General features: G+C 38.9%; 1 protein-coding gene across 3 annotated transcripts in view; it reads right to left on the bottom strand.

Moving 5' to 3' along the window:
- The window catches only part of IQGAP2 (IQ motif containing GTPase activating protein 2), a 146,156-nt gene that overhangs the window by 82,129 nt on the left and 49,102 nt on the right, over nucleotides 1-14,925 (bottom strand). For all 3 annotated transcript variants that reach the window (XM_072416286.1, XM_072416287.1, XM_072416288.1), the window contains exon 3: nucleotides 2,995-3,151. In XM_072416286.1, coding sequence (XP_072272387.1) covers nucleotides 2,995-3,151 — 157 coding nt within the window. The remainder of the gene's footprint in view (nucleotides 1-2,994; nucleotides 3,152-14,925) is intronic.

Here is a 14,925-nt window from a genome sequence, read left to right as displayed (position 1 = left end):
TTTTGGTATTTGAAATATATAGTTCATATAAGAAAAACCACAAACACCTTGTATTTTGCACATTTAAGATGATGTCAGTGAGTATTTGTCACCTCTTCAGAACAACTACATCATTTCTAAAAAAAAAAAAAAGGGAGCAATGCCAGCTTTGGAGACCAATGGTGCACTTACTTTCTTTACAGCACACCATTACCTCTATCAACACTTGTTGAATAAATAACTGAATATTCATATTTGTTTGTATTCAAATATATCACCTGTATCTGCAAGGCACTGTTTGAAAAAGGAATGTTAGCCTATTCAAATAAATAATGAAAGAGCCAACAATTTTTCATTTTTACTTTCTCGCATCACTGTATGTATTTAAACTACATCTGTGGTGTCTGATATTTTTTTGATATTCTGTCAAGCAGAATTATCAGTGTCTGTATGTTGCTTAGGACAAGAGGTTCATCAAGAAGCTACAATGTGCAGCAAAATTAATTCAACCTGCTGAGGCTTAAAAATAAATCCATAATAAAGAAGAGCAATAGAAAGGCAATACAAGAGCATCTACTCACCCCCCAGCTGCTTGTGTCCCCTACTCTCAACAGAGCCTGATATCATGTAATGCCATAATTGGTTAGATTTTTAGGGAGCGGAGACCCTCAATACATTGTGTGATTTTTTTCTTATTTATATATAATCATACGCAAATAAACTCAACATGTATTGCGTACAGTACATATGGTTGATAGATAAGGAAATATTTTGTTAAACAATTTTGCCAATAAATCACATATTGTGATCACCAAGATCACAAATTGGTTATTACCTTTACTATCACAAAGTAGAATAACCATTATATTGATAATATTAATGCTAACATTTGTATTGCACAGAACCTAAAGTCCAGACATGGAGGGGGGTGATACAAATTTAATTCATGCATTTAGTGTGGTGGGCAAGATTTAGACCCAAGAACTACTGAGGATAATAGAAGAAGACGAAATATTTTTTTAGCAGCTGACATACCAGCCCATACAGCACACTATATTTAACAAAAGCACAACCTCTGCTCTACCTATATCTTGGGAATTCTCCACTTGTAAAACAATAAAAGTCAAAGTAATCAGACTGATCTAAAGTCTGCAGCCGGCTGGTTTGACAGCAATGTATGTCCTAAATGATGTCTTCTAATAACCAGTCCAGGCAACAAAGGAATATACTTCACAGAACATCCACCTGCTAGAAGTGTGAACTCTGCTTTGCAATATTCTGGGGCATGGCAGCTTTGGCACCAGTGAAATGTCAGAGCTGTGTCGGAAACCATCCAGTATGCCATGGAATTGGGTCAGCTCCTCCTGGCATTGAGAGCACAGGCAGCTCCACAAATTACTTTTTGAAGAGAGGATAAGCAGGTTGGCAGATACACAAAAATCTTCACTGTATTTACTGTGAAGCTGTTCTCTAGACAATGGCTCACAGATCTGGACCTATCAATCTTTAGTATTATTTACCATTTGCCAAGACTGTACTGTAAATGTAGCCACTGCAAGACACTTATACAGGATAATAAAGGTAAAATAAGGTAATGTAATGCCGTGATAATAGCAGAAGCACTACACAATTGGACCCCGAGGTGTTTGAACAATAAAAAGACCACAGAGACTGATAATTATGTAATTGAATGAATAGGTAGATTAAAGTAAAAATTACAATGCCAAACTTTGATGCATGTGAAAGCATATTTCCAGCCCCCAGCCCCCTAATTATATCATTCCAACCTCTATTTCTTTGAAGCAAGCCAGCCTATGATGTTAGTAATGGCAAGGTGCCAATACTGGTATCAGTAAATGTACAATGGCAATTTATAATACCTGTTAAATATATTACAAGGGACTAGAATAAGTTCTTTCATTCTGCAAACATCAGTGTAGTGGTAGACAAATGTACCAGCATATTGGCTGGTGCTCAGGTCTTGGGACAGTTTGGTAAAGAGACCTCCCTCCAGTAGCTGATTGGACAATAAAGGAGGAGCAGAAAACTGATGGGGTTTATGTTTGAGCCATACAAGATTCTACCAAATACAAGGTTCTGAACTTTGCTCTCAGTTAAACAGGAAGGTACAGCACAAAGTGTTGACCCTTTCTCTCCCAGTCTACCATGTAGCTAAGAATCAGCATTATGCAAAACTGTAATCCTATAAAGAATATGTCATCCTATAAGCAGCCATTCTTATTAATACTAACAGGAGCATAAAAATCAACCATCCCTGAGCTGCCTACCAAACAGTAAATGCGATTCTTGTGAAAAATTACTAGATACTTTATGTGTGCGTTGTTGTTAGCTTCCCTATACTATTGTCAATGAAAAATAACGCTCCCTGCATCCTCCACAGCAAACAATTGGATGATTCTGCTGTAAGTTGGTGTGTAGGAGATGTACAAGAACAAGTGTAGGATGCCAAGAAAATGCCCCCGGGGTAATGGGACTGAATTAATGTGAGAGAGTTATGTCACTACAGACTGGCCAAACAAGATGGCTGAAGGTCTTACACCCGGAAGTAGACCCATATGAAGCTGGAAATCTGTGCATAGTGCTTTATTTATGGAATTCATTTAACCTTTGTCCAAATGTTTTGTTTTTTTTAGACAGTGAAAAGCACCTTTTTTCTGTCAATCAGTGTAAATTGAGGCAAATAACCACTTGGATGCACAGTTATCTGCAATCTCAGAATTGATAACCTCACCACCCTCCAACTGCTAATGTGAGTGCTTGATCATTAGGATAAATGGCTTTTCCACACATTGAGGTGGGGGGGGGGGGATTTGGGTCTGTTACATAGGACAGGTAACCACCAGTGTACTGGTACCCAAGTACTGGTACTAAGTACTGGCAACTCAGTCAATTCTACATTTCCAAAACTGGTAGGAGTCATATTTATATTAGCTGCCAAGAAAGACAAAATATGCAAAAATATTGAGTGTGAAAGTAAAAATGACAAGCGTTTACCTTAAACCGCGTTTGCTCCACGTCATAAATTTTCTTTTCTGAGATCATCTTTGGAGCAAAGAATCTTCCTAACTTGGCCAGGTAGACTCCATTTCTTAAACCTTCTTCCAGTTCTGTGGTTGGGGGCAGCTCTTCAACCAGACAGGCTTCTATCCACCTGCAGATAACCAGAGGGCAATGTTAAAACTGGACAATGAGAGATCACATCTTTCTTGGCTCGTGCTTTGCTTTGGCAATATCATCATATATCTTAGGCCAGGTGCAGAAAATGGAACAATGGGGAAAAAAAGCATTTGTTCTGATTTGTGCTCTGCATGTGCGATTCATTTAACATTCGTGCAAGCCAAGTATGTCCAGGTGAAGTAAAGTGCAATAATTCGGGAAGAATGAGTAATTGCTTTTGACAGCTCAGACACTGAAGATGGAGTGATTGCATGTATTCCCATGATGCTGTACGTAAAACAGTCAGGTTATTTTAGGAATATGAAACCTGCACAGAACTGTCATGATTCTTTGCCTGCAACTCTTCAAGCAACATAAAAAGATGGATCTCTCAGTCTCCGAGACTTCATATATGTTATTCAAAGATCCATAATCAGGGACTGCTTAAGACAAAAAAAAAAAACACAGTCAGGTCTGATATATACCCTGTTTCCCCGATGATAAGACACTGTCTTATTTTTTTTTGAAGGCCAAAATATGCTCTAGGGCTTATTTTCAGGGGGATGCCTTATTTACCCATGAAGAAGACTACAGTACACAGTTATTGTTCATGTGCCATTCATGTCCACTTCTGATCAATCTGTGCCAATCATTGTCCCCTTCTGATCAATCATGTGCCATTCCTGTCCCCTTCAGATCAATCTGTGCCAATCATTGTCCCCTTCTGATTAATCTGATCCATTCATTGTCCCCTTCTACTGTAATCAATAATATACTGTACCATTTAATGTCCCATTCTAAAGCTTACCGTATATAGAGTGGTATTGCTCACAGCAAAAAAAAACCTGTCTGAACTCCTGAACAAACTCCTGCAGTCTCTGTTAGGGAGGGATGAGGGAAGCTGCCTGTGTTTGCGTGGGCGGAGTCACGTGTGTTTGCGTGGGCGGAGTCACTTCAGTCCTGTCACTTCCTCTTCATGAAGAGGACGCACGGAGGAACTACACGGAGTCACCCACCGCACCACGCGATTCTGGTAAGTAATCGGTGGGCGGCTTATTTGCGGGGGGGGGGCTTATTTTTCATTTTTACCTAAAAAGGGGGGGCTGTCTTATTTGATGGCCCTGCCTTATCATCGGGGAAACACGGTAGCACAAGATGAAATTATAAAATTATATATGTCCTCTCCTTCTATAAATAGTGCTCTGGAATGCAGTGGCTAATTAGTTAAAATATGTTTATAATTTTGCTGAGAAGGAGAGTGCAGATTGTTTGTATAATATTTTTCATAATATGAGGTCTGCCTTTAGGGCACACAACGGTGTACGGGCTTAGCACTGTTAATGCCATAAAGTTGTCTTCTGATACACAGGTAGAAAATAATAGTCAACGTGACACCTTTTAGTAGGCAACTGAAAATATTCGAAGCCAAAATCTAACTAAAAATTGCAAACAGGTTTTTTTTTTTTATTGGAGCATGGACATGTTCCTTCTAGAATAAAACGAAGTTACCTGCCTGCATGCAATCTTCTCTACAGTACACACGGAGATGCACATCGCAGCTCAGAGTACGACCCTGGCATACCTGGCGGCCTGGAATGAACTATGTCATTTCATGTGTTACATCAATATGACCTGGAAAATCAAAATGGCTGAAGATCCTGAACATAACCTGTCTTTTCTGCAATAAAGAACTTGTGTGTTTATAGTTTTTTGTAGGTTTAGTTTTGCTTTAGCAAATTCAAGCTTTGGGAACACTGGTTTCCTTGTGAAGGTACATTACCAGATAAGAAAACTTTGGATCTATCCTCACTTTCTTTCCTGGTGGCATCAATGATCAGGACAATTAGAGAGAATAAACCTTTCTAACACAGCAAAAAAATCCAGATAGTGGATATATTTTGCCCTTGTTATACTTGAAGGATATTGCACAGTGTAGGATTAGCATTAAAACTCAGGAGATATAAAAGTGGCTCTGCAGTCAAAATATATATATAATTGTTGGCTGAACAGTGCTGGAATCTCTGACAAGTTTTGTCTTTTCATAGCCGTCTATCACCCTCTGGGGAAATTCTCATCCATGGCTTGTCCTGGTGACTGGCATGAATGAAGTTTTTTTTTTTTCTCAGAGTATAGATATAAATTCAGTAATCTCTGGGCTTTGATCTATATTATACACTATTGGCTTCATTTCTTTCAGGCATGATGAATCATGTAAGGACATTAATGGGCAGTATTCTTCCATAATGTCTTTACCATGTTCTTCCATTCTTCCTCATATTTCTGCTTCTAAAAAAACAATATATTCAGGATGTGCTGACCTGTCATTTTACACTGCATCTCTGTACCTCTAAACTTGCGTGAGAAAGCTCCAATAATTCCGATCTGGGTGGATGTGTTTAGTGTTTTATATTGGTGGCAAAGTTGTGTATCAGTTTTAGACACACATGAGATCATCTAGTATTTATTGAGAATTACATTTGACCTGCAGTTGATATCCTTTTTTACTGTATATGAATTTGATCAGCCTAAAGCAGGTTTTTGTTCCCATAGACTTGTATGGGATAACAGTTATTTCAAGAGTTCCCCCATATTGGAAAGGACGAGAAACACTGTTTTAGGAAGCTGAAACCAATGTGGCTACTGTGAGGAAAACAAAAAGTTACATAAAACATAATGATTTTTGCTGGATTTTATTATCAGTCAAATGTTTTGGTTTGTATTTTCGAGCACCCTCTCTTAGTAGGTCATTACAATTGAGTTCAACCTGGCTAGGCATTTCTATTATCAAACACAATGTTAGAGAGTAGTTTTGTGAATTGAGCATTATGTCTTATTTATTTATTTTAGCACAACATCATTTTTGTTGTCAGATTTTCAAAAATTAAACATTGCTTGGACACCCCTGACTTCCACATACATACAAGTGGATGCCTAAAGACTAAAGCTTGACCACAAGAGCACTTGGTGGATAAACACTGCTGATAAATGAGGCATATCAGCCAATCCTAATGAAAAGGCAGGTGCACTTCTGGTGTCTGGAACATGCAGAAACAAGCTCTGTCACTGCACCAAGTTGTCATCAGGCCCATTATAACAATGCCATGCGGTTTCACAGAATAATGGCCTACACAATGACTGTGTAGCCAACAATACAAGCTTTTTTTTTTCTTCCATTTTCACAGGAACACACAAAGTAAAGACATCCCACACACAGATCTAAGCTATGCATTGCAAGTGAAGCAGAGAGATATCTGTGTGCAGTTCCGCTCTGATGCCGCTGCAATAACATAAATCTCAAAATTTCAATACAGAATGATGAATAAAGTGCACATCGTGTCATCTCCAACCCATGAATCTAATGGTGGTGCCATGCCATATGTGCCAGCTGCTGGACTGATAAACAGGAACAAATTACAGGCACACTCTAAACTAAAGAGCAATCCAGTTTTAGGCACGAAGGAAGGGTAACCACACAAGCTTAGAATCATACACACATATGAGCAGATACGGCAGAACCTGAATTCTGATCTGGTATGAGAATAAGCAATACAAAATCAGTACACTGATAGGGGTCAAGATGCAAAATCTGTCATTTATTTCATTGCTACAGTCCTTCATGTGGCTTTAGAAAATAGACTGGAGTATAGTGAAAAGTCCAATTCTAGGCAAAAAAATTACCCCCAACAGTAATTCCTTTCCATCACCAGATGTCCTCATTCAGCCAGGGTGTATGACCCCCAAAAACAGATTGAAAACGGTTGATCATTGGATATGCCAAACCCAAAATAATGTCCAAGGGAGAATTCCAAGTGCCATACATGTCCGGTGCCCAAAAAATGTCCACCTTACTTCTGTGACTAGTCATTATCCCAGCGGACCAACTACTCCTTCCATCATAGAATGGAAAGCTAATCATAGACCTAGATCTGACCTATACCTGAGCCAGCAGGTATATACACAGTAATATTCAGCTCTACAAAACAAAACTCCTGTTCATGTAAATTGAGGGAGAAGCTTGAGCTAAGTTACTGTCACTTGACTGAGCTGATGCCACAAGTCTGCTGGAGGCAAAAGGAAGAATTATAGAACAGGGTTCCCCAACCAATGAGCACATTTCTCAGATCAGTTATCAATGACACCAATTATGTTTTTGGCTATCTGTAAGGATGACAATCTCCCCACTGGCACATACTGTAAGAGGCATTCTTCCCACTGACCATCACACTAATGAACCGAGTTGTGGATATAGTAATTATCGTAGGGGTTTCAAGGGTACCACCCATGTTAAAAAGGTTCAGAAACACTACTATAGAGTGTCATTTCTACACAGTTCCGAGTCTTCTGGGGTTTCAGACTGGCATTGTAAAGATTCATCCTTCCTGCCACAGACCTATAACACATCTGCAAAACCACACGAGCTGCATTGCCTGTCAGTCTCACACTCATTTGACACAAGACTTCCTGAACATGACCCAGGGAGATTTACCAAAGAATGATCAAGGTTTACCACCGTTGACTTCATCAGCATTTTTTCTTTAAATTATTCACATATCATAAAATGGATTTAGATTAAAAGCATCCCATGACTCTATATTATGCAAGTACTGACTTTATCTCTGGATTTCTTAAAAGCCATTTGCTATTGTTAGCAAATGTTTTAAATCCTGGACTAAATCCATTCCAGGTTTGCTGGATCACCCAGCTTCACTGCTGAAAGTTTATTCTTTCCAGTCTTGGAGCGCTTTATTAAATCAGACCCACCTTGCTGTTGACAACTAATGCAATGAATGGCCTTCTGACCAATAGCAAGGAGGACGTGGCCGGATTATGAACCACGTTCAGAAGATAAAATGTTTGGACTGCAGTACCTCTTCCTGTCTCCCCTTCCCCTAGACTATTTTCATGTCCATTTGATTAAATTCTCATTAAATTCCCATTTATGTCTGGAAATGCTACATTTCCTTCACGTGCAATGTTATTTTTGACCACTAGAGGGGGTATTTACAATATAAAATAAAGGTGTATTCTAGCAATCTATTGGTCCCCAATTTCAGAACCAAACACACTAATCAGCTGTGCTAATGTCATTCTAGATGAATCCCCTAGTGTCTCATCAATGTGCACAGAGATCATCATGTCCTCACATTTGTAAATCATCTTTATTCATTTTGCAGTAAACATCTCAAGTCTTGGAGTTCTGTGATCAAATGAAGCTAAAAGAATTACATCATTTGTTCACAAATATGATGTCACCCCCAGTCCTCTTTCTAGTAAAATCTAATAAAGTTTTCAATCTAGAAACAACTATAAATTTAATTAAATCATGGAAAGTTCCTGTACTTATGCAGCATATATACATTCTTTGCAGGGGGACAAAAACTTACAATGAGATGTGGGAGGGGGGTAGCACTGCAGCTTTTCTTTGTCTGTGTGTATATTATATTTTCCAGCTTTGCTATTCTAGCAATCCAGCCTGCAATACATACAGCATGTGCGTAGTGTGACAAAACACACGGCTGTTTTCACAGATTTTCAGTGATCCGTACAAAAACACAAACTGGTTTCGAGTAATAGCATTTGCTGGGTTAAAAAAAGTTATTATGAAACTTAACTACATTCAAGTTCTACATGGATGGCTGTGCAAGGGGAAGCAACTTCTAACTGTACCAACAAATGTTACTGAACTTATTTCACAGGAAGCTAGCGCCAAACAAATCATAAAATGACAACATCTGCAGGAAAGAAAAAAATCTGAAAAAAAACAACATATTTGATTACCGTTTTGGGAATTTTTTTGTGCTGCAACAGACTCTATGAGAAGTATAACATATGCAGGCTCTTTAGCTAACTAATAGTAACTAAACATAGATGAGAGTCCCATGCTGATTTCAAGGAAGCTTAGGGAGGTGGTAAAGTGTGTAAGAAGAAAACCTGTATCTGCAGATTTGGGTAACAAGGGATATCTTTGGCTCTAGGATAAGCAGCTTTTTACACTTAAAACTCATCTTACTTATGTGTTTACTAAGCTCAATAGCTTAAGCTCAGTTTACACACATTCTGCACCACAAGTACACTTCTGGGATACATGCACGTCTGCCCATGGCTTAGTCCTAGAAAACTGTCAGTGTGCCAAACAAAATTAGTTTGCTTCTATCTTCCTGTTTGTCGTACCATTTCTTTTGATAACACAGCTCTAAAACCACAAGGTGTCAGCTCTGCTTGCATCACTTCTGAGGGATTTCAAAGAACTTTCTGTCTCTTCATATCCCTTCCTACAGGCAGACATGTCAGGGAGCTATCAAGTGTCTTTAGCACAGATACAACAAAACACATTCAATTTAGCAGGCCAAAGGTAGCAAATTAGAGGAATTTATTTCTAGGGTCTACACTATAAGACCACTTCCTTCAAATTGAAAGGTTTAGTGCAAACCCTTAAGGCTTATACACACGTCAAATTGCAGTAGCTGGAAATTATCTTTTGTGACGTCTCCAGAAATAGTAAAAAGAACAAGTGCTGTACACACAGATGTGTTCTATGGAGAGGGGAAGACAGGTGAGTAGCACCCAAAACACAGCAGCTGTTCCCAAGAAGTCGCTCATCAATCCACCAAGCACGATAAAATGATCATATCCAAAGCCAGGACAGATTGATGAACAATGTCACGGAACCAATATACACATATTAGATTTTTGCTGTTTATCTGTGGTGGCATTTATCTGACATGTGCAAAACACGGGACATCACTTCTCTGCTTTCTCTATCACTCCTGGGAATACAGAAAATAATTATTTCAGACCAGTGAAAAAAAAAAGTAGGCAAGCAGAAAAGCTGACCTTTACCCTTCACATGATCTGGAGGAACAGAGACTCAGTATGGGACTGAACTCTGCCCACTAAATTCTTCTATATGACAGTGCATGTTCAGTGGAGATGTTCTTTAAAAGATATAAAAACCCAAGCAATATTTATAAACCAGTACCTTTCATTTATTTATTATCCAATGATCTTGCTCTAAAGGTCTTTATTCCAAATCTTGTTATGAAGTGAGAACCCAATGCTGCATTGCCACTCTTTAACAATGGAGAATACAGACAGGTAGCTTAAGTACAGGTAGTTTAACACAAATTGCAAAGATACAGTCTATGGTTTTAGGAAATAAATACTTGTACTGAGTTTTAGATGACTGATAAGACCACTAGAAATTCAGGTCTGGCTATGAGTGTTCCTTTTATAAGTGCGGGCACAGAGAACTCTGTGCAATGCACGGTCACTGAAATCTGTACCTGCAATGAGGTGACATTGGGATCAGATTTTGGAGGAAAGGCTAACACAGATGTCCCAAAGCAAGAACACAAACTAGCAGTCTCGTGGCATAAATCCAAGCTGTTGTCTTTAAATATTGTGGATTTCAATGCCAACACAGACACCCCACATAGTCTTCTGTCTCCCATTATTCCAGAAGTTTGTGTCTTCCTAGTTGCATACATACAAATCGTTGTCTTTAAATGTGTGAACAGGTTGAGTTTACTGAACAGTACAGTAAATTACCCTTCAAAGTACAATTTTGCAAAAACAGAATTGTGCAATTTTGCATTTTTAATTACTGTAACGTACCAGATGGCGTTTAAATGATTTTTATGGTTCCTAAGCAACAATCACATATGTTTTATCTTTCTTGGAGGAGAAAAAAAATATATTTTAATTCTAAGAGGACAACTACATGCATAAATGTACAGAAATTACCACCTGAAGATTTTGAGTTGTCACTTTGATGTATATGTTTCACCATGATATGATAAATATTCACACACCTTGCACAGTACAAATCTGCTTAGCCATGTAAGGTTGGGGTGGTCATACACGGAAGAAAGAATTCTATGACATACAATCACAGCTTGTTTAATTTAAAAAGGTTTACAGTATTTATACAACATGTTATTGGGTTTTGTAATGGACACTTTAATTGCTATTAACCTAGGAAGCCAATAAAAGAATGCAGGTAAGAAGTTTTTTTTATTTCCATCTCTAGAGATCCTTATGCTGGTGAGTTTTAGCCTGAAACAGAATTACAAGTGAGACTCACGTGCAAGATGACACGATCCTTTCCAACGACAAGCAACTGCAGGAAGCATGAACGAGTGCTGTACATACAGCGCCATTCTGCTCTATGGAGAGGGGAGGAGGAGAACGACAGGGCAGCACCCCACTGCGTTCTCTCCCAATCACTTGCATTATGATCGTTCGTCATCCATCGTCTGTGGATGCCCCAGGATGGTCATTCCGATGATGGATGATGAGCACTGTACAGACGATAGCCCTGAGCCGATTATCGGACGAGAACCATTGCACATGTGTACGTAGCCTTAGTCTCCCTGGCACAAAACTGTTCTGTGTGCCACAGTGCCAGGACTTTTGAAAAAGAAAGCTAAGGTCAGACCAAGTCTGTAAGGTCAGGAAGACCAGGGCTGATTTAAAATTCCAATCCAATAAAACAATTGTATTGAAAATGCACCTGAAGGAAAATCTGCATCAATCACAAGGTAAACAATTGTTGTATTTCCGATCAGACATGTTGGTAAATATCGAAAGTACACAAGTCACATCCCCTGTACAAACAATAGATCAAATATGATCGTAATTAATTACTATCCAAAATTATGACTGGCCCAAATATTGTAAGTGTATGTGGACTTATTTCGGACTTTGAACCAATTGGGGAATCAAGCATTGCAATTGAGCATCGTAATTCTCAAAATTGGAAGAAGATCCTCTTAGCTGTACAAGGCATACGTGATAACTGATATCTGAGAGCACTGGGCACCCCCTTAAATACACACAACTAACACAAAAACGTTTTGGGAGACTAACACTGCTTGCATAGAAAAAAGAATATGTATTAATGTACTAATAAATACAGAGCTGCATTGATTTGTAACTGCCTGAAGCCCAGCTTTAAGTAGCTATTTCGTGCAGCAAAAATCCTGATTTCACGCCTATGCAATTCGTCAGCTGAAGATTCAGATTATAGAAGTTATTGTATGGTAAAATAAGGAAAGCATTTGGAATGACTTGTGAATCCAATGAACAAGTGAATCAAGCTTTAGATGATCAAGCTCAGGTTTTTTTTCACAAGGTGGCAGCAAAGAATCTGCACACCTTTCATTATTTTCTGGGTTAATAAGTGATTAGAATCCACCCTTATCCTGCCACCCATGAGTATTCCCGGATCTAGAATGGCATGGGCAGGACTGACAAAACCCCAGTCAGCAATTCAATCTGGCTAAAGCTACCTTAAGCTTTGTTCACTCAGCATTTCCTATAGCTGCTATCCGATTCATCCAGTGCAACTGTCACACGTCCAAGAATCACGCATCCATACCCATAAATCTGACGTATAAGTGCTGCAATACAGGCTTGCTGCTGTATAAAAATAATATGCAGACTCTGCAATTCTGTGGCTTTGGCTACCCTATTGTTACAGTGTGTATTTAGGCAGGCCTAGTCTATACAAGACTTCTGAACTCGAATAAACAGCACCAAGATGCTGCACTAACCATATGCTTTTTCTATCCTGAGTAACCTAACCACATTGTGGAAATCGGGATACTGGCACTGATCCATCATAGGCAAAACTACATTTTTACATTGTATGTTAACCACTTACATACCAAGATCTCAAGGCATGGCAACAAGCCACAAATAGTCCATCATAGGCAAAGCTACCTTTTTACATTCTATGTTAACCACCTACATACCCTGATCTGAAGATATGGCCATGTGCCACAAATAATCTTGGGAGATTTCCAGTGCTAGAAGGAAAATGTATTTTATTTCAAAACCATACATATGACAGAACTGTCAACACATGCAGTAATTTAAGTTGTAATAAGTTTGTTTTGACCCTTATGCATCTAATCATTACTACATCTGAATAAATTGGACTTATACAGCCCTGATCCTAGGAACACACAGCCTGCGTGGTGTGGGTTGGCTCCAGGTACAAACCCTGGCACATGCTCTTCTAATAACACACCATAATGTAATGTGGGCATCCAGTTATTGACTACTGGGATGCTGCCATTACATTATAAAGGCCAGAGCCATGGACCATGTCCTCTGTATGCATCACAGGCTCAGGGCGGTGGGCAGGTTGTGTCTCTGGTCTGAGCAGGAGGGAAAGTGGGCAGGTTCTGGCATCATGAAATCACTATGGGGAAGTTTCATCTGCTTTGAGTGACACACGGTTCCCAGTGCATGCATGGTCCGGAGTCCATAAATGTAGTGGTCTGTGACGTCCAAAAGGTTGGGGACCACTGGTATAGAGAACATGTCTGATGTTACCACTTATGCTCTGCAATGTAGTGCCTTTTGGCCTTGCACTGCTACATGCATTTCTATCCATTTTTTTGAGCACTGCTCCATTCAGTGGAATAAATGGGGTCAGCACCGAAACAGCCACGCAGACCTTGTTGGTGTCAACTTGAAGTAGGACACTAACAAGACTTTTTTGCCTGATAATCTTTGATGTGGATAATTTATTAGTCAAGCGCCCAGGCAATGTTCTGTGACTGTGTGCAGTGATCGCTCTATTTTTATATGTATATTTTAACAAACTTATCAACATTAAGGTTTTAAAAACTAGCACTTACCAATGACATTTACACTTAAGCAAACATGAACTTTACCCATACCATGCAAACAACAGCTTTGCTTTACAGGTGTACACCCTTTTCTCATGCTCCTTTACCTGCCCAAATCGCCACCACAGAGATCCTAAACTCTTTTACAAATTTACCCTTCTCAACGTTGATACCTGGAACAAAACATACTTCCCCTTATGTAACAGAACTTGGGTATGCCAGAAGGACATAATGAAACCCAGAGCTATAACATGGCAAAGAAGTGGAACTGTCATATGTTTTCCAATATGTGGAAATACAGCAATGAATCAGAGCTGCAGAGCAGCTTGTGAGGGAAGTAGTCTGTTTATGGGATGTCTCATAAAAAGAAGCTATTAATTTATCCGGCATTACAGAGTAAAAGTTTGCTTTTATGTTTATGTAATGCCCATATAAACCATTTTTGTCTACCCCATACTAAAAATGTGAAAACTGCAAGGGTGCTTTCCCAAATTAGCACATTGACAAATCAGTACGTTCTTTTTAAATTACTTTAAAACCTATTCAGTATAAGACTCCGCAATAAAACATTCATGAACAAGTTTTGATGAATGATCCATTTTTACTAACATGTCAATACATCTTAGGCAGCACAGTACAATTCTGCTCACACCCGCTAAGTAAATAAGGCCAGTAGAAGCCAATATTTCCCAGCATGCATCCACTGCAGTTTTATGACAATCCTTAGAGGGTGGATGAGCAAACATCAGGGTGAATTCAGCATGAATCAGGCAGCATATAATTTAAATTTAATGAAAAGAAGAATGATGGTAGTTACACAGAGTGCTAGTGACAGCACATTTGATTATGGCAGGCTAAGATGATAAAGGCCAACCATGCACGTCTAAACATAATAACAGTTCTGTAATAACAATGCTGCCATTCATTAAACAGTACCTATATTTGTACTATACTTGTATATATTTTTATATAAAACAGTCTCTTATAAACACAATCTAATTATCATGTATAATGGCCATTCTGCACAGTACCTATGGACATAGTAAAACACGCACAACTCCCCTTTACAATAAAAAACTGCCAATGGTCAGGCCTGAGAACTGTCACGTAAGGGACCACAAACCATATG

Source organism: Pyxicephalus adspersus, chromosome 6 (genome assembly GCF_032062135.1).
Source record: "Pyxicephalus adspersus chromosome 6, UCB_Pads_2.0, whole genome shotgun sequence".
NCBI classification, from domain to species: Eukaryota; Metazoa; Chordata; class Amphibia; order Anura; family Pyxicephalidae; genus Pyxicephalus; species Pyxicephalus adspersus.
This window is presented reverse-complemented; position numbering and strand designations above follow the sequence as displayed.